The 24168-nt window shown below is 40.6% G+C and overlaps 1 protein-coding gene across 10 annotated transcripts in view; it reads left to right on the top strand.

Annotated features, from left to right (window-relative positions):
* The window catches only part of pikfyve (phosphoinositide kinase, FYVE finger containing), a 34108-nt gene extending 11305 nt beyond the window's left edge, over positions 1 to 22803 (top strand). For 3 of the 10 annotated variants that reach the window (XM_053496185.1, XM_053496183.1, XM_053496181.1), the window contains 38 exons: positions 2157 to 2328; positions 4335 to 4536; positions 4953 to 4979; positions 5189 to 5278; positions 5549 to 5687; positions 6829 to 6986; positions 8334 to 8445; positions 8534 to 8681; positions 8770 to 8985; positions 9381 to 9443; positions 9535 to 9664; positions 9816 to 9996; positions 10087 to 10161; positions 10252 to 10359; positions 10439 to 10579; positions 10773 to 10902; positions 11019 to 12259; positions 12361 to 12461; positions 12547 to 12618; positions 12709 to 12880; positions 12993 to 13171; positions 13340 to 13453; positions 13549 to 13657; positions 13756 to 13910; positions 14868 to 14964; positions 15083 to 15143; positions 15234 to 15368; positions 15683 to 15803; positions 16234 to 16329; positions 16404 to 16487; positions 17170 to 17264; positions 17375 to 17434; positions 18402 to 18578; positions 19510 to 19613; positions 20488 to 20616; positions 20885 to 21146; positions 21229 to 21303; positions 22323 to 22802. In XM_053496185.1, coding sequence (XP_053352160.1) covers positions 2157 to 2328; positions 4335 to 4536; positions 4953 to 4979; positions 5189 to 5278; positions 5549 to 5687; positions 6829 to 6986; positions 8334 to 8445; positions 8534 to 8681; positions 8770 to 8985; positions 9381 to 9443; positions 9535 to 9664; positions 9816 to 9996; positions 10087 to 10161; positions 10252 to 10359; positions 10439 to 10579; positions 10773 to 10902; positions 11019 to 12259; positions 12361 to 12461; positions 12547 to 12618; positions 12709 to 12880; positions 12993 to 13171; positions 13340 to 13453; positions 13549 to 13657; positions 13756 to 13910; positions 14868 to 14964; positions 15083 to 15143; positions 15234 to 15368; positions 15683 to 15803; positions 16234 to 16329; positions 16404 to 16487; positions 17170 to 17264; positions 17375 to 17434; positions 18402 to 18578; positions 19510 to 19613; positions 20488 to 20616; positions 20885 to 21146; positions 21229 to 21303; positions 22323 to 22438 — 5847 coding nt within the window. In that variant the 3' untranslated portion in view covers positions 22439 to 22802. Of the gene's footprint in view, positions 1 to 2156; positions 2329 to 4334; positions 4537 to 4952; positions 4980 to 5188; positions 5279 to 5548; positions 5688 to 6828; positions 6987 to 8333; positions 8446 to 8533; positions 8682 to 8769; positions 8986 to 9380; positions 9444 to 9534; positions 9665 to 9815; positions 9997 to 10086; positions 10162 to 10251; positions 10360 to 10438; positions 10580 to 10772; positions 10903 to 11018; positions 12260 to 12360; positions 12462 to 12546; positions 12619 to 12708; positions 12881 to 12992; positions 13172 to 13339; positions 13454 to 13548; positions 13658 to 13755; positions 13911 to 14867; positions 14965 to 15082; positions 15144 to 15233; positions 15369 to 15682; positions 15804 to 16233; positions 16330 to 16403; positions 16488 to 17169; positions 17265 to 17374; positions 17435 to 18401; positions 18579 to 19509; positions 19614 to 20487; positions 20617 to 20884; positions 21147 to 21228; positions 21304 to 22322 lie in introns of all 10 variants that reach the window. The other 7 variants (XM_053496188.1, XM_053496184.1, XM_053496189.1 and 4 more) reach the window with 5 other exon arrangements.
* Positions 22804 to 24168: the final 1365 nt, after the last annotated feature.

The following is a 24168-nucleotide window of genomic DNA, read 5'->3' as shown; positions in this document are numbered from 1 at the left end:
GTACAAAGTAAACATTTCCCACACAATCACACCACCTCCACCAACCTGGCCTGTGAACCCAACGCAGCTAGGGTCCACGGATTCCTGGTGTTGGTGCCAAACTCCAAAACTTACTTTTTCTTTTTTTTTTTTTTACCTTTCCATTGTGGTGCTACTGCAGCCTCAGCTTTCTGTTGTTAGGGAACCCAACCTGCTGATGTAGTTCAAGTTTAAGTAGGCTTTATTGTCATTACAACCATATACAGTAAGTACACAGTGAAACGAAACAACGTTCCTCCAGGACCAAGGTGCTACATGCAACATAAATTTACAACATAAATTAACAGAGAAGCTAAACTAGCTAAACAAGTGCCTAGTTAGCTGGCTAGCAGAGACAGGACAGAGAGACCTAACATAAATTACAACAGAAATTACAGTAACAAAAACTAACTAGCTAAGTATAAAATTTTTATAGACAATATAAAGTGCACGTGCAAATGTGCAAACAAGAGCAACAACAAAGTGACCGTGCGCAACCACGACATAACAGAACATAAAATATGGTGTTGAGGTAGTGGGTAAACGTAAACATTCTTTAAAAACAGCAGCAAGAATTGAGGAATTAGTGCAAAAAAGTAGTCCAGTAATGATCATTGTGCAAAAGATAAACAGTGAAGCATTTACAGGTTGGTGTGTACGATAATTTGGTGGTGTAGGTCAGTGTGTCTGCACTTGTGTTGATTAGTCAGTCCAGTCCCAATATTTTGAGGAAGTTGAGTTAAGCTGTGTGAAGTTGAGTTTGTGTGTGTGTGTGTGTGTGTGTGTGTGTGTGTGTGTGTGTGTGTGTGTGTGTTTATCAGTCCAGTCTTTTTTTGTTGAGGAGACGGATGGCTTGTGGAAAAAAGCTGTTGCACAGTCTGGATGTGTGTGCCCGAATGCTTGGGGACCTTTTTCCCGATGGCAGGAGTGTGAAGTGTGTGTGAGAGGGGTGTGTCCGATCAGCCACAATGCTGGTGGCTTTGCGGATGCAGCGTGTGGTGTAGATGTCTTCAATAGAGGGGAGAGAGACCCCATGATCTTCTCCGCTGTCCTCACTATCCGCTGTAGGGTTTTGCGGTCCGATATGGCACAATTCCCAAACCAGACAGTGATGCAGCCGCTCAGAATGCTCTCGATAGTTCCTCTATAGAAGGTGGTCAGGATCGGTGGTGGAAGCTGGGCCTTCCTCAGTCTTCTCAGAAAGAAGAGACGCTGTTGGGCTTTCTTGTGTAGGGAGCTGGTGTTGAGGGACCAGCTGAGGTTTTTCTCTAGGTGGACACCCAGGAATTTGGTGCTTTCGACGATTCCCACAGGAGCCGTTGATGCTCAGCAGAGAATGGTCGCCTCGTGTCCTCCTAAAGTCAACAACCATCTCCTTTGTCTTGTCAACATTTAGAGACAGGTTATTGTCTTTACACCAGTCCGTTAGCCTCTGCACTTCCTCTCTGTACGCTGACTCGTCGTTCTTGCTAATGAGACCCACCACGGTCGTGTCATCAGCGAACTTAATGATGTGGTTCGAACTGTGTGTTGCTACACAGTCGTGAGTCAGCAGTGTGAACAGCAGGGGACTGAGCACACAGCCTTGTGGGGCCCCAGTGCTCAGTGTAGTGGTGCTGGAGGTGCAGTTCCCGATCCGTACTGACTGAGGCCTACCGGTCAGAAAGTCCAGGATCCAGTTGCAGAGAGAGGTGTTCAGGCCCAACAGGTTCAGCTTCCCAGTCAGTTGTTGGGGGATAATAGTGTTGAATGCTGAGCTGAGCTGAAATCTATGTAGAGCATTCAAATATATGTGTCCTTCTAGTCTCTCCATCCTTAGGTTTAACATGTGCATTCTGAGATGCTTTACCAGTCTGACCATTCTCTGTTCACGTGTCTCATTTAATTGTCTTTATTACACCATTCATTCTAAGAGAAAGTCCTAGAAGTTTTAGCAGTTTAAAAAATATACACACTATTCAATTTCACAGTTTTTTCACTTATTGGAGGTAAACAATACCTGAAGCCCCGAATCTGTCTGATTTGATGCAGCCACTTGAGTAGGTAATTGCATGAGGTTGTAGAGGTGTTCCAAATGAATTGGCCATTGAGTGTTTTTCTAAATGCTCCCTTAATTTCGTGTGAATTTCTCCTGACAGGACAGCGATCTGAAGCAGTACTGGATGCCGGACAGCCAGTGTAAAGAGTGCTACGATTGCAACGAGAAGTTTACAACATTCCGACGGCGCCACCACTGCCGTCTGTGTGGGCAGATATTCTGCAGCCGCTGCTGCAATCAGGAGATCCCCGGCAAATTCATGGGATACACAGGTACGTTGTTGGGAGCTCACCACGATTCAGTACTGACGGTCTCCAATGGCCATGTCTCCCACCCTCAAGTTGTTTAAGATATTACAATAAGAGGGATACTATGATCTGAGGAGTAGCGATCTTCATAAGAGCATTTGTGTGCACCAGTAGATCAAATTTCACGTTGTTATAGAATTTGTGCTTCTCTCTAAGAAGCACAAATTCCAATCTGATGTACATACAGGTCTGTGTGAACTTTGACCTTATTGTGTAATCATTTAGTCACTTGTCAGATGAGTTTGCTCTATGACAGTCATCCACTGACACCATTCTATCACATGCCATTAAACCATTTCAAATCCATGTTCACAGGGTCAGCTTCTAGATCAGTTTAGGTACGCAGTGTTCTCTGTATTCAAGTATGACTCAGACAGACTATTCTGTCTTTATCTGCTTTATCCTGCATTTAGGGTCATGGCGGTTGTGGGAACGAAATGTTCTGTTTATTTTGCAATAGAAAACTCAGACTAGAAAAACTGATTTTTAAAAGTTCATCATGTATCAGCACATTTGTGTGCCACACACACACACACACACTAATATTTCATTGAACTGTCTTCGGCTTAGGCGGCATGATGGCTTAGTGGTTAGCGCCGTCGTCTTGCGACTTCAGGTTCCGGGTTCCATTCCCATCTCAGGTCTTTGTGCATGGAGTTTGCATGTTCTCCCCGTGCTTGAGGGTTTCTTCCCACAGTCCAAATTAGGCCGATCGGTGTTTCCAAATTAGTCTGCGTGTACCCTGCGATCGATTGGCACCCTGTTCAGGATGTACCCCGCCTTGTGCCCCAAGTCTCCTGGGATAGGCTCCAGGCCCCCCTGTGACCCTGTATACAGAATAAATAGGTGCAGACGAAGAGTGAGTGCATGAGTTTCTTCAGCTTTAATTACAGTGGCCAATTCATGTGTGAAAATTATTTCTGTTCCTCCCAAAACCACACACTATAAATCTGGGGATATGGCCTGCCATAAGGGAAGGTAGATGTGATAGCCTGGTCATTCAATACATTTGGGTCCTCACCTTTATTACAACATAACGTCAATGAGCCTGACCTGACCACCTGACTCCAGAGGCTCGTACATTGGCCACTACGCATGATGGATGCATCCCTTCTTAACCTGACATGCCGATCACTTTGGACTAATCAGACCACATGACCTTTTCCATTTCTTCAAAGTTCAATCTTTATGCTCCCAAGTTTTGCTGCCAAGACTGGATTTAAGGTAGTAATAAAATAAAAGTAATAGATATAATCAGATACAGTCCAACGATAAAAGCCTATATGTTTTTTAAATAGTTTAGTTGTAACAACACGGAGCTCAGGAAAATGATGAGAATGATGGAGGTGTCTCTAGCTTTGCCTAATTGCTATGAGATGGATACCAGTTAATGAGCTGGGTTTATTAAAAAAATAAGCTTACATGTTTAACACTGTGTGTTTTGGATATTATTTACGTTTTACACACACCCTTATCCAGAGCGACTTACAGTTTATCTCGTTTTTTTACATCCGAGCAGTTGAGGGTTAGGGGCCTTGCTCAAGGGTTTGAACCTGGGACCTTCTGATCAGTAAACCAATGCCTTAACCACTGAACTACCCCTGGCCCTGAAAGACATTTCATTTAATTAGTGCTCAGTGAATCCTCAGTGATGTATCATAGTTTTTCAGATAAAATAATATAGAAAAAGGAAGTAGGCATTGTTATAAGTAATTTTTCAGAATTTTCAAAATAGTTTTCAAAAACTTTTTTTTATATTAAGGAAGGTTCCAGGGTTACAAGTTTCAAGCCTTCAATAAATAACCAGGACTATAATAAATGTAAGACTGACTGATTGCAGATTTATTTTCTGATCAAATACTTTTTTAGTTTTCTTTTCCCTATAATTGATGCCAGTGAAGAACAGATTCTAACTTTGCCTTGCCTTCTCTCTCTCTCTCTCTCTTATTTTGTGTGCGCTCCTAATGCAGGTGATTTGCGGGCATGCACATACTGTCGGAAGATTGCGCTGAGCTACGCGCACTCTGCTGACTCAGCGTGTATCGGAGAAGATCTGACCGCGCTGTCAGACTCGCCGTGCTCGGTGTGTGTGCTGGAGCCCACGGAGCCTCGTACACCCGTCGGCACACGCAAAGCCAGCCGCAACATCTTCCTGGAGGAGGACTGGCAAAGGTAAACCTGAGGCAGTGACCAGGAAAAAAAATCAAAGAAGTCCAATATATACAGTTCATCTTGTAACTGTTTTGTGTTATTTTATGTTGTATGGGATTTCTTTTTTTGGCCTCAGCCTTTTATGTTCAGAAAATGTTTGTCGTTGTCTGTGTCATACACTTAAATTTCATCTCTGCTTCTATTCTTTTAACCATGTGAAAAGCAGAAGTGGTTGAATGCAGTTAAATTTGGTAAACTTCCTACCATTCATGGGGCAGTGTGTGTCTGTGTGTCTGTGTGTGCCTCTGTAAAGCCTGTTTAAGATTGTGCCTTTGTGCCATTTTTTCGTATATTTTTTTTATTATTAATTTTTTTTGCTCATGTTCAGCGTACATCTTTTTCAAAGCTCATCTTTTCTCCTTTCTTTTCATGCATAGAAAAACTCCTATTGGGATGAGGAAGAAGTGAGTCTCTGGTGTTTGTAACTTTAGTTGACATGTCGAGCTTTTCATTGTGTTAGACGTAGCGAATGCATCATTGGCCGTGCATGACGTGCATGTGTTTTACTAACCAAATCTCTGTAGGTAGGAGAAATCGATAGTTACAATCTTGAATGTTTTAGTCTATATGTTCTGTGTGTGTGTGTGTGTGTGTGTGTGTGTTTGTAATGCAGTTTGATTCATCCAGAGTCTCAAAATAGTGGACTCAACTCTAGATTGTCTGCAGTGCAGGAAGATCTGGGCAAATCACCAGCACGAAAAAGGTTAGTGTGTGAGCTGAGCAATATGATAATACGGTCATATTGTTATCAATGAACTCAGTACTCATTGGACATCTTATTAAATTTCTCTTCATTTTGCTTATCAAGTTTCTTTTTGTAAAAGTTGATTAAAAAAATGTTTTCCAACACTCCACCCAAACTTAAATTATCCCTGCCCGTCATGATTGAATTATTTTTGTTTACTGTTTGGTTTCTAATTGTACAGAATATGGAAGCGCTGAAAGGTAACATGTTTGCCTCTGCTCTCTGTAGATCAGCTAGTGTGACCAACTTATCCCTGGATCGTTCAGGGTCCATGGTTCCATCCTACGACAGTTCGGTGAGCCCCCAGTCCAGCCGAGTGGTGCCCAAACCCGACTACAGCGAAGAGGAGCAGCGCAAGATCCTCCTGGTAAACATCTTAACCCCAAAAATCACACCAACACTACTGTATAGAGATGTGACTTTTGGATATTGCCAAACAAAAAGCCACAGAGAATAAGCCCAGTGTCAGTTATTGTTCATTTGCTTAACATCTCTTTAGCTGAAAAATAATATAATAATAGTCATGTACAAGCTGAAAATGTGCAGCGTTTTATCAGGGTTATGGATATGTTACTAAATGGAATAATCAAAATTTTAGATTGAGTAAAGGGTTTTTTACAAACTTAAAAAAAGGAAAAATATGAAAATGTTAGAACATTTTTACATTATACAGTAGATCAGTAGCATAAACTATATAACGAAAAAACTAAACCAGACTCCATATGAACTAAAACATCTCTCCTGTTATACTGAACTTCCAGCCTCCTCACACACAGTAGGACTGCAGATCAGTACCAGCTGTTTAATATCACCCAAATGAGGATGGGGTCCATGTTGAGTCTGGTTCCTCTCAAGGTTCCTTCTTATTGCCGTCTAAGGGAGTTTTTCTTTGCCACTGACGCCCTCGGTTAGCTCATCAGGGACAATCTCATCATTATGATTTATACATCTTTACTCTCACTTTTCAAAGTCATTTCCTTTTTTATCTTTTTGTTGTTGTTCTGTAAAGCTGCTTTGTGACAATGACCATTGTTAAAAGAAGTATATAAATAACTCTGAATTGAATTGAATATATAACCATGCCACAATAGTGAATTTTAACATAAAGAATTGAAATAGTAGTTATAAAAAAATAACTATGAAATTATTATTAAACCAGAAATTTTTGCTGACATTTGTCCTGGCCATTTCCTCTCTTTCTTTTTCATTTTATTTCATTTTAATCAAATTTTGTGCCTCTCAGACACTCAGATTTGGATTTAAATGTTTAATTTGCAAGTAAAGGTTTAGCCAATATAAGTAGATACAGTTGCTGCATATTTTTCATGTAACAGTAAAACAGTATCATAGAAGAAATCATAGGTTTCTTTCCAACTTGCTACGGTTGACATTTTGTACTTCAATTCTGCACAATAGAATTTAGTGTAAAAAAAAAAAAAAAAAACGTGTATGTCACAGAGATTTTGACTTTTTTTTTTATCTATATAATTTTTGTTTGTTTTTGGTAGGATTCATCTCACTTAAAAGACTTATGGAAAAAAATCTGTCACAGCAATACCGGGATGGAGTTCCAGGACCACCGATATTGGCTACGTACCTACCCCAATTGCATTGTGGGTAAAGATCTAGTAAACTGGCTCTTGCGAAATGGCACCGTTTCTAATAGGTAAGTATATAACCACCATTAATGTGATGGTGATCTACACAGTGTGTTCTTGGACCACTGTATGACCAAATATTATGGAACAAGTTGTTTCAGTAAAAAAAAGGTGCAGCAGTCCCCCTACAGTAATGTCTTTAATGACTTCCAAACAAATTCAAGCGTAAATTCAAGGGGTTTAATAAAAATATTACCCATATATGAACCATGTAGACGTTACAGCCATTTGTTTATAAAGTCCTTCATTTGCACTGCCTCAGAAGTTAATCGACCAATCAAATGATGAACAGTTTTATGGCGAGTTGACCGAACAGGTGCTAATGCAAGTGAAGTAGGCCATCAGAAAACAACAAAAACAACTTTTTGGAGGAAAATTTAAGTTAACAGTTTGGTGCAATTTTAAGAAAAAAAGAAATACACTGATGAGCTTCGAAAGGCCTTGAAGACTATTAAAGTACTGTACATATTTTATAGAAAAAGCCCTTCACAACATCTATACAGGTGAAAAAATAGGTAAGAGAACGAATATGTAGAGAGAAATAAAGGGTTCATGTTACAAAAGCATATCACATCACCTGTTAGCCATGGTGGAGACAGTGATGATGTGACTGCTGATATGTGTCGCAGGGGGAATTCTAAAGTCTCTAGTGCTATACTTTTAGGCAAAACTGATCTCATCTTAGCCCAGTTAAACATGCTTTTTATTTACTGTAGAGAAAACTGAATGCAGAAAAACTGACAATCATGGAGCAGGTGCAGGCAGCTGCAGTAAAGTTCCCTCACGGGAGGAATCTCAGCATTTGTGGAGATCCATGGGTTTTAGCCATCTCTGGCTACACATTTTTATAATTATTGGACATTAGTTTGTCCAATTACTTTTGAACCTGTGAAAATTAAGAGGCTGGCTGTAATTTGTAACATTTAATGCATTTTTTTTTTATTGTTGTTGTTTTTAAAACATCTTGAACGAAAGATGAAAGTCTGCCTGACTTAGTGAGACTAGGATAGAAATTAAGAATCAGATCGTACAGTGGGGCAAAAAAGTATTTAGTCCGCCATCGATTGTGCAAATTCTCCCACTTAAAAGATGGAAGAGGCCTGTAATTTTCATCATAGGTATACCTCAACTATGAGAGACAAAGTGGGAAGTGGGAAGTTTTAAGTGGGAAGACTTGCACAATTGGTGGCTGACTAAACCTTTTTTGCCCCACTGTATATGCTGATGCTAGTGAATGTTGTTGATGAAAAATTAAGGTGTATAACCTTTGGCTCCAACATTAAGACTTGGTGTAAAAACAGAACCATTCTCAAAACACATCATATAAAACTTTTTGAACATGTCCTCTCACACAGGGCTCAGGCCATAGCTATCGGACAGGCTCTGGTTGATGGACGCTGGCTTGAATGTGTTACGCACCACGATCAGATTTTCCGTGATGAGTACGCTCTGTACCGCCCTCTTCAGGTGCTTGTCTATTTTCTTGAATCGAACACTGTTCAGATGTTACCGCTGCATCCGTGTGTTATACTAAAGATTTTCCCTTTTCTTTCAGAGCACAGAGTTCTCAGAGACTCCGTCCCCAGACACGGACAGTGTGACTTCTCTGGAGGGACACTCGGAACCATCTTGGTTCAAAGACATAAAGTTTGACGACAGCGACACAGAGCAGCTAGCTGATGAAAATGACTTAATAACAACAAGTGAGTAGATTCTACAGACATATGACGTGTTACATATCCCGTCTTATTTCTTCAGGGCATATCCATCTCATTTATTCCTGGTTTTCAGGCTCAGCCAGTCCCAGCAAAAGGACATCTGTCAGCAGTTTTCATTCGGCAGTGGACAGTGATTCAGCGTCCATTAACCTGAACGTGGAGCAGGACAACGTCAACTTCCACATCAAGAAGCAGGCCAAGTACCCTCACGTGCCTCCCCACCCGGCCGAACAGAAAAGTATGGCGCACTCTGACCCATTCGCCCCTGACTCTGACTTCCACGCCCCAAGTGAGGAGAGGCTTAGAGACTTACTGACCATCTTTGCTGGCCTTGTACCGCATTAGCTTATTAAAGTTATTAACTCGCTTTGGCCAAGGCATGATTTACCACATGTTCCAAAAAAAAATAAAAATCCCGAACATGAAATTAACAGTCTTTCATAATACTAATTGCATAACAGCCTCTCTAAAATTATAACTACTTTGAAGCTTCATCATATTACATTTAGAAGCATGACATGCATTGACTCCTACAGTTGTTCCTTTAATTCCATGGACTTCCAGTTCCTCAAAATATGATACTGACTGACTCACGGCAACTACAAAGAATGAATCGGTTGTCTTCTAATGTTGACCGAGGTATTGAATTGTCTCCATCTCACTCTTTCTTTGCTTGTCATGCAGCCGAGGTCCTCGTCACAGAAGACGGCGGTCAGCTTTTATCCATTAGTGACGCCTTTATCAAAGGTGTGTATTTTTTAGAATCCACATTTTAAATCAGTGTGTTTTATTAAATCTGTTTCCCAGGTGAGTTTTATTTGTTAAATTTTTTCGACAGAGTCTTTGTTTAACCGGCGTGTAGAAGAGAAGGCTAAAGAAATGCTCTTCACTCCACTGGGTTGGCACCACAGCTCCCTAGACCAACTGAGGGAGGAGAATGGCGAGAAGAAGGCTATGGAGAGACTTCTGTAAGTCATTAATGAGCACACATGGACCAAAAAATGTTCACGTTTCACTTTCTGAAAGCCGCTTCCACTTTGATAACTTAATAAGGTACAGCCTCTAGGTAAACTTCAAACGTTTTTAAACTTTCTCTTTTTCTCTCATCACGTCATTCAGATCGGCCAACCACAGTCACATGATGGCTTTGCTGCAGCAGCTGCTTTACAGTGAGTCGCTCTCTCTCTCTTGGCGAGACATCATCGTACCCGTGGTCCGGCAGATAGTGCAGACGGTGCGTCCAGATGTTCGCAGCTGCAACGATGACATGGACATTCGCCAGCTGGTCCACATTAAGAAGGTAGAATCACACATTCTCATCTCAGTCTTTTCTAAGCAGTCTGTTCATGACAAAAGAGCAAATCCAAATCTCCTTTCGTTCTTTTTGTAGATCCCGGGAGGAAAGAAGTTTGACTCGGTCTTGGTGAATGGCTTTGTTTGCACTAAAAATATTGCTCACAAAAAGGTTTGTGTGCTTCTTTTTGTTTATTGTTTTAATTTAACGAGCTCACGTGCCTGTTCTAATCGACTGATCGTAAGTCGTCTCGTTTTCCAGATGAACTCTTATATCAAAAATCCCAAGATCCTTCTTCTCAAGTGTTCCATTGAGTATCTTTACAGAGAAGAGACAAAGTTCACCTGCATTGACCCAATTGTGCTTCAGGTATCTCTCTGGTTTGAAGTTATATATACTAAAAAGTCAGATTAGAGTACTGACAAAGCATAACTAATATTATCTATAGGAGCGAGAGTTTCTGAAGAACTACGTGCAACGAATAGCAGATGTGCGTCCTAACCTGGTGCTGGTAGAGAAGACGGTGTCGCGCATTGCTCAGGATATGTTGCTCGAGCATGGCATCACTTTAGTCATCAATGTCAAACCTGTAAGTGCTTCTTATCTAGCTGTGGAAATAAACTAACGCACATCCAGAGTCACATTTAAACTGTAAGTTATGGATTGCTCTCCAGCAGTGAAAGCTTTCCTACAGAGCCAGATCAATGCTCACATCTATACTCAACATTGATGTCACTGGCCCGTAGTCTGACTTTGCTTATGTCTCCTCTTTGTCTATGTAGCAAGTGCTTGATCGTGTGAGTCGAATGACTCAGGGAGATTTAGTCATGTCTATGGACCAGCTTTTGACCAAACCTCGCTTGGGAACATGCCACAAATTCTACCTTCACTCATTCCAGTTAAACACTAACAGTAAGTGTGGACTGTTTCCCTTCAGTTTGTCCTTTTTTTATTCCAGTTGCTAATAAAATCAGTGACTTTGCTTAAAGGGTTTATAAATGATCCTGTTGTTTTACTATTTTTCCCAGATGAACTGAAAACACTAATGTTCTTCGATGGATGTCCCTCAAATCTGGGTTGTACCATCAAGCTTCGCGGTGCCTCAGAGTATGAACTAGCCCGAGTTAAGGATATCATTATGATGATGGTGTTTGTAGCTTATCACTCACGGCTAGAGATTTCTTTCCTAATGGATGAGTTTGCGATGCCTCCTAGCCTTTCTAAAAGCTCGTCCTTCCACTGCCTGCTGGAGAGTGCGGCTGAGGAAGCGGAAAAGGAGGTGGACATGGAGAGCCAGGAGAACCAACCTGAAACAAAGGAGGAGCTTGCAGAGCTCCATTTGGAAGGCGACTTTGACTTTGAGCCCGGGCTGCAGGAAATAATTCAAGGCCACAATAGGCAGCATTCTGCCTCTGAGTCAACTCTGAAGGATGGAGAAAGTCCTAAAGTGATCAGAAATGACTCGCCCATGTCTACAATCGTGACAGAAGGGGATGAGATCAAGACCTCCACTCCCCTGTCTAGCCAGTCATACCAGCCACTGTGTATGTCCCCTCCTTATCTCTCATCTATGGAGGAAATCATAGAGGAGGAGGTGAATGACCAGGCTGAGGCGGTGAGAAGTAGAGAGGATGATAACACCTTGGTGCGAGGGAACAGCACCAGTTCAGAGACACCACTTGCTCCAATACAGCTCTTCCGAGACCCCTTGCAAGATGACAGCGGCATGTTCGTGGCCGAGCAGGTGACTTCGGCAGATGATCGGCTCAAGTCCATCTCAGCCAGCTTTAGACAGGAGTTGAAAGATGTTATCCTGTGCATCTCTCCCTTTATGACCTTCCGGGAACCCTTCCTGCTGACACCTCCTGGCCTACGCTGCCCAAGCCGTGACTACTTCCCCGAGCAGGTCTACTTCTCACTGCTCCTGAACAAGGACCTCAGGGAGGTCGACAGCCGCCGCAAGAGAATCCTGCTCAAGGACACAAACTCATCTAGCACTTCTCTGAGCAATGGGTTAGGAACACAGCAGCGTCAAATCCGTGTTTTGCCTTCCCATAAGCTCACTACTACATGCATGACGCAGCAACTGAGCAGCAGTCAGGATCTGGCCCGCATGCTGGCAGACTACCGCGCTCAGGGGGGACGAATCCAGCGAGACACTGATCCGTTTGCTCATCCCACACAACCTCCAAATACAAAGGCACCAGTCAAGGCGGACGGTGAGGAGGAGAAAGGACCAGGGCAGAACGACATGGTCTGGGCAACCAAGGTATGTGCGGCTTTACATGGCAGGCAGAATATGAAATGTGTGTACGACATTTGCACTAAGAGGTGTTTTTTGTGTTTTGTGGTGTTTTTCATCCTATGCAGCTCGACTGCCTGAATCCATTAAACCACCAACGGCTGTGCGTGTTGTTCAGCAGCTCCTCAACACACTCCAACAACGCCCCCAACCACTGCGTCAGCCCTTGGTAAAACCCACTTAGAGAGCGACAGATGTCTAGGTGAAATTCTAAATTTAATTCAAATAAAATTGATCATGTTGTTTATATTTAGGATTGTGACCATGGAATTTTACGGGAAGAACGACTTGACTCTTGGAATATTTCTGGAAAGATACTGTTTTAGGTATTCAAAAAGGCCAGTTTTAGGAATTGTATTATACATGTGATTACTGAATACTTACTAGCATAATGACTTTTTGCGTGTGCAATACAGGCCATCTTATCAATGCCCCAGCATGTACTGCGACACCCCAATGGTACACCATATCCGGCGCTTTGTGCACGGTAATGGCTGCGTCCAGATTGTTCTCAAAGAGCTCGATTCACCTGTGCCCGGATACCAGCACACTATCCTGAATTACTCCTGGTGCAGAATCTGCAAACAGGTATTGGGTTCAAGACTAATTTTCTAGTTGATCCCAGCTGTGAACGTTAGCTCATGGCAACACGATTTTACGTTTGGTGTCCTCATGATGTTTGTTTGTTCTGTGTTGAAAGGTTACTCCAGTTGTCCCCTTGTCCAACGATTCATGGTCCATGTCCTTTGCTAAATACCTTGAGCTGCGTTTCTATGGCCACCAGTACACTCGCCGTGCAAATGCCGAGCCATGCGGACACTCCATCCACAAGGATTACCACCAGTACTTCTCCTACAACCAGATGGTGGCCTCTTTCAGGTGAACATCTCTAATTTATGGATAGTAGCTACAACATTTATTTAATTAACAGTTTTTCAACTTTTCTTAAACATTTCACAAATTATTTACTTTCGCAGTTTCCAGGTTCTGATCAGGAAGCAATGATCACTCCATAAATCTTTTTTTTTTGCTGCTTTTTATCTACAGCTATATCCCAGTGAGACTGTTGGAGATCTGCCTGCCTGCTCCTAAGATCATCATTAGAAACCAGGGCCCCAGTAAGACCCTTCTGCAACAGGACCTCAAAGACTTTGCACTGAAGTAAGAAGCGTTACTTGGCTCTAACCAATAGCCAGTTTTCCCACTCCAATGTCATCTCTATTAAGCGGATTGCTTTGTTTCTCTGTTTCAAACAGAGTGACTCAGGTTTACGCCGCCATAGACGATCGTCTCACTTCTCTTAAAACGGACACATTTAGCAAAACCCGAGAGGAAAAAATGGAAGACTTGTTTGCTCAGAAAGATGTAGGTTTGAGAATTCAGCGATTTCAGGTGCCTGGTCTTGTTTTATAAGCCTAATGTGTTGCGTGTTAATATCTTTATGTTGCTTTCTGCGTGATTAGATGGAGGAGGGTGAGCTGCGAAGTTGGATGGAGAAGCTACAGGGGCGTCTGCAGGCCTCGACCGTGGACACGCCGCAGCAGCTGCAAGCTGTACTAGAGTCTGTGGTGATAAAGAAGCAGAGCTTGTGTGAAACCCTGCAATCTTGGAACAGCAAGTAATAAACCCTAATCATATAATCACCTTCAAATCTATGCAATAAGCAAAACATACCTAGAGAGAAAATACACATCCATATAGTTTCTTAGGAGAACTACCTGCACAGCTGTATTTGTATGCAGTTACCTAATAATGCAACCATGTGACAGCAGCAACATGCAAAACATGATGCAGATACAGGTCAAGAGCTTTGGATAATGTTTACATCATACATCAGAATTAAGAAAAAACATGATTTCTAAGACATTTTACTTCTGGATTGGTTGTGGATATCAGATGAGCTGGATTAAATATTTAAGAAACTAAATTTTTTTTAAAAAGAAAGAAATACAGTAAGTCCCCAATTTACGAACATTTGAGTTACGAATTTCCCAGATACTCTCTCCGGTTTCAATGAATCAGCCTAGAATCATAATGATAGAAAATGGCTGTTCTGTAAAACTGTCCTAATGGTGACTCTGAGACAAAATGGTGTCCGGGATTCCTCCTTGCGATTTAAAGGCGTAGAGACAACCCTATTATATTCCATTTGTGAGATTTATTTTCTTAGGCACAATTACAGGATTTGGCCACATGATTTGGCCAAATGTGGGGAGAGGGGACAGATTTAGTCAAGTGGATTGGTATGCTTTACATTGTGTATTCGTGTCAAAGGTGTATAAGACCCGTGTTGTCGGACCTAAGAACAAATCCAACTTACAAACATGCTCCCAGAACGGAACACCGTTTGTAAGTCGGGGACTACCTATAATAAAATAACACTTGAATGAGAGATGAGTTCTCTGTGGGTGGAAACGTCTTGTTTTAAAGAGAAATCAGAGGAAAATGGACAGAATGGTTTAAGCTGACAGGAAGAATATAATAAACAAATAGTCACTCTTTACAATTGTGGTGAGCAGAAAGCGTTTATAATTAGTTATAATTGTTTAGCCATAAGCTTGGGTGTTTGTGTCAGACTGCAGGACCTGTTCCAACTGGAGAAGGGCAGAAAACGTTTGTCTGTTCCCCCCAGTCCTGGGAGACACCGACAACCCACCAACGATGACAGCAAGGTTAGTTTATCTTTTATCAGATTTATATTAACAATTTCAGTGCAATGATATTTTAGAAAGGGGATAAGAAACATACTGTAATGTTTTTTTTTTGTTGTTTTTTTTTTTTGGTTGACAGACAAGTGTCTTGGAGTCATCGCCCCGCAACCCCTCCCCTGTGGTACAAAATGGTGAGAAAGGTAAGGTTATTAACTAATTATCATATATCATATAAAACTGGCCAGTATGTTTTGTTTCTTTGTCTCGTAAATGAGCTCTATTTTTTTTAGCATTAGAGGATCGCCACCTCAACACCCTGCCTTCAAGCACAGGATCCTTATCTTTTCCCCTACCGTCACCAGCAGAGCAGAGCTTAGAGGTCCCCACATCTGGTCCATCCTTCCATGATCAGGACTCTGAAGGAGGTGACAGATATAGACATTAATTATTAATTAAACACTGATGTAAAACCGCATGACTTGCCTACATGTCAGGGTATTCAGAGCGTGCTGCATTGGGGTGCAATGATGTCATCTTATGTTTTAAATAATAATGCTGATCAACTATACATTGCACCACTCTTATTTTTATCTTTTTACTTTCAATCTTTGCACATTGCATAATTTTAAGAGTTATTCTTTGTGAAACACATGCATACCACCTGCTGAATACACACTGCAATACATGAATCATGTAATGGAAAAGTCCATAACATCAGTTTGCCTTGTTTCACTCTCAGAGGTGTTTGATAGCCACCTGCAAGGCTCCAATGACAGCCAGGTGAAGGAGAAGACCACCATGAAAACCATCCTGGCCAACCTGTTACCAGGAAACAGTTATAACCCTATTCCTTTACCTTTGTAAGTCCCTTATTACATTTATCATTTTCTATACCCAACTATACCTCATCACTTATACTCACCACTGACTTTCATTGTTTAAAACAGCACAGCTTAAACAGTAGTTCCTTTCTGTAAAGTTTATATCAATGCAGTTATCTTTAATGTATCATGGTAAAAAAAACTACAGATTAGATTAATATGTAGTTCCTTGTAAGACGTTTTTAGAAAGATAATGATGTGATTACAGCTACTCGTTTCTGTGATGCTCCCCAGCATTAAACATAACCATAAACTGATAAAGTATGATGTCATTCTTAATAGAAAATATTAATGACACACTGCTGTGGTATAAGAAGAATAAAACACTTCCTGATGTGCTGTTGAAGAAGTGTTTTATTCCGTCCATGTTTAATTGCAATTGCATATTTCCGGATCTTGTCATCCATAGTGACCCAGATAAACACTACCTAATGTATGATCATGAGCGTGTCCCCATTGCCGTGTGTGAGAGAGAACCGAGCTCCATCATCGCCTTCGCTCTGAGGTAATCCAACCATCTAATACAATCTTCAATCTACAATTGTTTTTCAAGTGTTAATGAAATTATTCCCCTTCTAGCTGTAGAGAATATAAAACTGCTCTTGAAGACCTTTCAAAGAGTACACTGAAGACCTCTGGAGAGGAGATCTCTCAGACCAACAGGTCTATATATATATTTATAAGAAACATTTACCCTGCCTGGCTAAAAAGGGTCATTTCTGAAGGGACACATTATTTGACTGCATCAAGCAAAGAAAACAACTAGGGAGATTTGAAATTGCTGGAACTGGGTTGAGGACCCTTGGAAGGAACCTGGAAGGATAGTGCTGGTGTTCTTTGTTAAAAAAAAATAAAAATTAACAGCAAAAACCATAGCCATGTTTAATAGTGAAAGTAAGTGCATTCCCATACACGCACAATATGATAAGCACTCGCAGGACTGGGACTAAACAGCTGTGTGTCCATAAGAAAACTGCAATAGTGAGACTAATCAGAAAAAGTGGTTTTGCTGTCATGCGTTGTGGCTACTGCACAAGTCTCTGGGTGCAATGTTATGATTTTGGGTTGCTTCAGTTGGTCAGATGACTACCTTAATGTACTGAATGACCAGGATATCACATCTTTGTGGTTTTTCCATCCCTGATGGCACAGGCAATATTCTAAGACTCAAATTGTAAACATTTAAAATATATAATCAAAGCTTAAGGTGATTAGGTGGTGACCTTTTTTTGGTCAGGCAGTCTATATTAAATAGCTTTTTTAATGAATGGAATTGTAGAATTATTGCAGTGTGTGTGCTATAGGACTAATCCTGAACCGATCAATTTCTCTCCTCTGTGTATAGCTCTGGAGAGAACAAGGTGAAGAACAGCCCTGCCAAAGCCACCGAGGGCATCACCTCTCAGCATGGTCGCAGCAGCATAGACGCAGAGCCACCCAGTGAGTAAATGAAACCCTGAGTCATCCACTGGATTTCTCAAAGAGCTTGTAAATGTCTGTTTGAAGCTCCTCGATTTAGAACATCATTTTTTCCTCCTGTGTTCTCACAGAGGAGACTGAAGGCGGCGAGAAACAAAAGAAGCAGACGGGAAATCCACACATTGAACTGCGTAAGTGTCATGTTAAATTTTAACTAAATAAAAGGATATCGCAAAACAGCTTTGTTATTTCAGCTCTAAAACACGATCGGCTGAGCCACTTTCAAAGCTGCTGTGTAAATCTCAATGTACGCACTCTCATGACCTGAGCCACAATCATTCAATTCTGTGCCAGCTTTTCTCCTTCTTCTTCTTCATTGTTGTTTGACGGCGGTTGGAATCCAGTAGATTTGTTACATCTACACCCCCGTAGGTCTCATTCTCCCTCATCTTCCCAGAGTCTTAAAGCCGATTTTCCAGTCCAGGCTTCCTTAAAATGTCTAATGTATCCTGTTTTAAACCAGTAAACTATAAAACCGTTATGCATAATCATTGTTGTCAGTTGTGTTGCTTAGCAACCAAGGCTAAATTGTTTATTGCGCATATGAAACTGGATTTTATTTTATTTTATATTGGATTTAAATAGGATTTTATGAAACAGGGAAGAGGGTTTAAAGCATTCTCCTTTGAGTCATGCCTAGTAACACTGTCTAACACGCTCTCTCATGGCTTATTGCTATATCTAGCTATATAATCATATGATCTTAGGCAGCTTTATTCATTTTTAATCAAAATTTCCATTTTTATCCTTTGTAATGTGTACTTCTAAAATATAGTACATTTGTTTCAAAACAATAAGATATAATCAAAAATGTATAAAAGATATCAAATATATTATTTTGCACAGTACTATATACATACAATATATATATATATATATACGTATATTGAATGAGGATATTTATAAAATTGTAATACCAACCGAATCGAATCGTCACCCAGATATCGTGATTGAATAGGCTCGTCCCGATCATATCAGCATTGTGGATATATTCTCAAGAGATTCTCCCCACTGTAATTTTGAACTGAAGGCAAATCGCAACACTGAACGTCTACATTTGTTTGTGTGTGTGTGTGCACGTGCATGTTTTCCCTACAGAATTCTCAGATGCCAGCACAAAGTTCTACTGCCGCATTTACTACGCAGAGGAGTTCCATAAGATGAGGGCGGAGGTAATGGAGAGCACAGAAGAAGATTTTGTTCGCTCGCTCTCTCACTGCGTCAACTGGCAGGCTCAAGGTGGCAAATCAGGAGCGGTCTTCTACGCCACTGAAGGTGAAAAATCAGACATTTAAAATGAGCGCCACTTGTGAGCTGTCTGAGGCTTGTATACGGTTTCAGCTTAGCTATAAGCTGATGATTAAAATGGTAATGCCACACCAGTCTGTTTAAGAGAGCATAATTAGCCCTGGTCACAGGATGGCATTCCGTCCACTAAGTCAATCAGAGCAACATTAGCTTGTCTGCAAACTCACTCGCCCGTTTTTTAACACTGGGTGGACAAAATGCAGCTGCTGATTTGTTAACATGCAGAAGCACATTAGAGGCTGCTTAATTGAAATCAGATATGCCTAAAATATAATACAAATTTGAGTAGAATTGAGTAGAATTTGAATGTGCAGAATAACAGTTATGAGACTAAAAACTACCCTTTTTTCTTTATATAATGGTGTGAACTACACTTATGCACTCATCTCAGTGTTTCACCATTGCTTAGATACCATCAAGGTAGAAGGTTTCTCAGTACAGAGCCATATTAGGACTGCCTGCTTCATTTTCAAAATGCTGGTCTCCCAGGAGTTCCTTTAATGCCCCAAACATTTGGAACTGGCTTGGAGCATGGTGAGAACTGTACGGAGGATGTGGAGTTCCTGTAATGTGCATGTGGTGTTTGTGAACAATCGTGTACGACGACTCTGATTTCCAACCAGACTGCCTCGGCCAAGATCGTCATTTACGGACGTACGGCCTTCTTTAAAACATTTGCATCATTCCAGTTTTTTTTTTTTTCCTGCAGCGAAGAGTCTCATCAATATATTTAGTCTTCAAATGTCAATAAATTTTTCACTTTCATTCACAAGAAATTACATCACAAGTCCCGGTTGGACTTAGACACTCCTCAGATTTGTATTTTTTTAGTAAATCTCCTCATTAAGTCGAAAGATGTGGGTTGTAAAAAAAAGGTTTGTCTTTCTTGTCTCCACAGATGACAGGTTTATTTTGAAGCAGATGCCCAGACTGGAAGTACAGTCCTTCTTGGATTTTGCCCCACACTACTTCACTTACATCACTGGTGCAGTCCAACAGAAGGTAACTAAGATTCAGCTTAGTTTAGAATTAGTCTCTCTCCCCTGTACGTAGATGGCCTGTAAAATTTCTGTATCTTAAAAGCGATCTGATTGGCTTCCTCCACCTCTACCCTATGAGGAGACCAGAGTAGGGTATAACGTACTACTGAGATCTAATTACTTTTCCTGATAACGCAGTAATGTAACGCATTACTTTTTAAATGCATGTAATTGTAAATGTCAATAACATTACGTTACTAGCGTTACAAATGTGGTGTTTAAAAAATTATTAAAATGCATTTATGTTTTATGCTTTAATCAGTCGTCGGAGAGCTTTGTAGTTTTAAATTTGATGGTTCAATCTTTTTGCACGGGTGGCGAGTGGCGAGGCGTTACGGAAAATGGGGTGATTTTATTTAGAAAAAATGGCCCCGACCTGACGGCCTCACCCCTTCGCGCACCTGCAGGGGGAGATGTCTATGTAGGGAGCCTACAGAGTGAGCCTACAGAGTGAGCCTACAGAGTGAGCCTACAGAGTGGGCGAGCAGGAACAACAGGTTGAGACACACGCCCATCACAGGCGCACACAGTGACCGATGTTTTACAAAGTAACTTGAAAGTAATTAGTAATCTGATTACTTTTTACATGTAATAATCAGTAATGTAATCAAATTACAATTTTAACGTTGAAATTAGTCATTTGTAGTAGATTACATTTTTTTGAGTAACTTCCTCAACATTCTGTAAGATAAATCTATAAAGGGCAAATGACATTCTGTTTACGTTCATACTATAAGCTATAAAGAACTGTCTTTCTGCAGATTTCTTATCGCTTAAAAAAGATGTATATGGACTACAATCAGTATGTCTCCTCTGTTTTCTCTTCCCGTTCTCAGCGGCCTACTGCACTTGCGAAGATCCTGGGAGTTTATCGTATTGGCTACAAGAACTCGCAGAACAACACGGAGAAGAAGCTCGATCTGCTGGTGATGGAGAACCTTTTCTATGGACGCAAGATGGCGCAGGTCTGTGCTATCAGTTTAACCCAATTAGTTCCCCAGTGAAATCTAGTGTAGGACTGTGTAGAGGCTTCTATATTCCAGTGGCGAGTCCTGCATCTGCACAGGAATGGATTGGTTATTTTGTATTTATCAGGTCATGCTTATGCATTGTATTAAATATATATATGTTATCGTTGTTGAAGCATACTTTTAATCTCTGTGTCCCTCTAGTCATATAACTAGTCTTCTCATGGTAGTTTTATCCTCCGCCTAAATCTGCTGCCTCCCTCAGGTGTTTGACCTGAAGGGCTCTCTGAGGAACCGGAACGTGAAGACGGAGCAGGGGAAGGAGAGCTGCGAGGTGGTGCTACTGGACGAGAACCTGCTCAAGCTGGTGCACGACAATCCACTCTACATCCGCTCACACTGCAAGGCCAGCCTGCGTGCCGCCATCCACAGCGACGCCTACTTCCTGTCCAGCCACCTCATCATCGACTACTCGCTGCTAGTGGGCCGTGACGATGCCACCGACCAGCTCGTCGTGGGCATTATAGGTACGTCACCATGTCGGTACACTACTGGACAACCAAAATGAGAACCACGCGACCTACATAGCATGTCCTTTTCTGTTTCTAGATTACATCCGGACATTTACGTGGGATAAAAAGCTCGAGATGGTGGTCAAGTCTACAGGAATTCTTGGCGGCCAAGGTTAGATATTGATGGACTACTTATTACATATTTAGTTTATTCTACAGTATAATAGATGTGCCCATGACTTAGTTCGTATGGAATTTAATTGGACACTCAAAAGCATGTTTTAAAAAATGTACAGCGCCATCTGTTGAATTTTGAAACGGAATAAAATTTTTACGTGCTCATGAGTGTTTAATTGCACACTCATACACACGTTTAAAAAACGTGAATTTTGAGATGATCTATTGATTTTTTTTAGGTTGATTTTATTTACATTTTTCTTTACGATATAAGGGTGTTTTCCATTTTTTCAAAGTGGCATCGAGGGCTGATTGCAATGAAACAATGTTTATGTTTCCAAAAACCATCTTGCATTCCCATAAATTATTTTTTTGCAAATATTTCCAATGTACAGACAAGGCCAACTTTACAGTTTTATTAAATAGATATTATATAGATTATGCTTAAAGACAAAATGTATACAATGCAAAAGAAAATTTGTTGTCAAAGTGCTAAGTGGACAGTGTTAGTAATATTTTAACCCCATCCAGGGTGTACACCGCCCCCTCATGGCAGGGATAGATTACATCATAAAAATTTCTATGCAGTGTAGATGGATTATTTATTTATTATTTATGGGTATTTTTAAGCAGAACTTGCTTTTTACCTTTGATGACATCTCTAAGTGTCGTGTTTAATCATCTTTGAACATATTCAAAGAATTTTGAAGCACTTCTGCCAATATAGCAATCAATATAGGATATAGTCTTAGTTGTTTTTAATAAATCATCATCTATTAGTGAGTAAGTCATTATTTTGTGTGGAATGATCATTACAAATATATTATTTATAAATATATCATTGTTGTCAATATCTTCAATAATATTACTTTATCAGTCCATACATACATGTATTACTAGTTTCACTTGCAGAACTACAGCTCATATTCATGATCATATACCCCTCTTCTATATACTGGTTGTTGCTGCATGTTTGTTTGACGTGTCGTATGGTTTGCTCTTGCTGCTCCGCAGGTAAAATGCCTACAGTTGTTTCTCCGGAGCTGTACCGTACCCGCTTCTGTGAAGCCATGGACAAGTACTTCCTCATGGTCCCGGACCACTGGACCGGACTGGGTGTGAACTGCTGAGTGCTGAAACTGTACTGGATGCTACAGTAGACAATCCACACTACCTGGAAACCTTTTGTAGGAAATGAAGCCCTGCGTGGGGCAGAGAGCACACTGAGAACTGGAGAGAGTAGTTCACTTTTTAAAGCCGAATGCACACGACCTCATGCCGCACAGCGCACGTTTGAGTTTACTAGAAATGTTAAGATCACTGGGATTCAAAAAAACGCCCTTCAGGACTGTCGCACTGAAATAAATAACAAGCTAGATACCTGTAATCCTGTTTATGTATTTATATATATATATATATTGATTATCTAAACTATGGATAATACAAAGCTTTCGTAAATGTACAGAGGTTATGTAATTAAAGATTATTAACACTCTTTGTGTCTTTATTGTAACAATTTTTCTCTATTTAAACTTCAAATCAAAGCACTGAAGATCTACCAGTTACTATTTATTTTAAGGACAGCATAAAGGTATATAATATTTAAGGGGTGTTCAAGTCAAACCAGGACTTAAAGAATGAAAGAAAACTCCCTTTATTTCTCTATATAATCCCCTGCTACACTAATGCACTTATCCCAGCATTTTACTAGTACACATACCATCACGATGGAAAGTTTTTTTTTTTATCAGTACGCCAGAGCCGTGTTTGGACTGTCTGATTCACGTCTGTAATGCCGGCCACCCAGGAACTCCTTAAATGGCCTAAACTTGTGAAAATGGTTTTTACAAGTGGTGTTTGTGAATGATTATGTAATGTGCTTAAAGTCTAAATTTTAATTGGTTTTACATCTTAATTCATGATGCTGTGCAGTTATTATTTAAGTGTTTTGATAGTACAGCAGTGCTCAGCATCATCACCTGATACTGTCGTCATAACGTTATGAAAAAATGACCTAGAGGAGGGCTGGGAAAATTATCTATAACACTAGATGGCGTACAGTCAGTAATTGTATCCAGTGCTTTGCATAAATATTCACACCCCCCCGCTCCACACACACACACACACTTAAATTTTATTTTTATATATATATTTTATGGTATGCAGTCATGACACATTGCATACAATCATACAACTACAGGTCAACTCCCTCAGGTTGTAAAGAGGACAGATTGGTTTGAGCTGGTAAGAGGAAAAGCAACTCACTCAACATGAATCTTTGAAGCGGATGGACTACAAGAGCAGAAAACCACATCAGGTTCCTGTTTGTCAGCCAAGAACAGGAATCTGAAGCGATCATGGGCACATACACTCCAAAATTGGACATTTGACGGTTAGGGGAGAGAAAAAAAACGCACATGTTTTCCAGTGTTCAGAGTGTCTGTGCCCATGATGGCTTCAGATTGTTGTTATTGCCTCAGATTGGAACCTGATGCTCATCCTCTCTTTCCTCATCAACGCCGCTGCTTATATATATGTTTGGATATATGTGTGCATATATATGCACCATTCTGTATAAATCCCGGGGGACTTTATGTTTTTCTAAAACACTTAAACAAGACCATCTGGTTCCAACAACTATGTCATGAAAAAGTTACAGAGATCACATTTTTCCCGCCCATTCTAATGTTTAATGTAAATGTGAACTGATGCTCATGACCTACATACTGTATATCTTCATGATATTATGCGTTTTGTTGATGCCGCATGATTGGGTGATTGGATAAGTGCATTAATGAATATGGCACAACTTTTTTAAGAGGAGGACGTTCAGCAAACATGAAAAATAAGTAGGGCAGAA

This window comes from Clarias gariepinus, chromosome 5 (genome assembly GCF_024256425.1).
Source record: "Clarias gariepinus isolate MV-2021 ecotype Netherlands chromosome 5, CGAR_prim_01v2, whole genome shotgun sequence".
NCBI lineage: Eukaryota > Metazoa > Chordata > Actinopteri > Siluriformes > Clariidae > Clarias > Clarias gariepinus.
The sequence above is the reverse complement of the archived record's forward strand: the minus strand, read 5'-3'. Positions and strand labels throughout refer to the sequence as shown.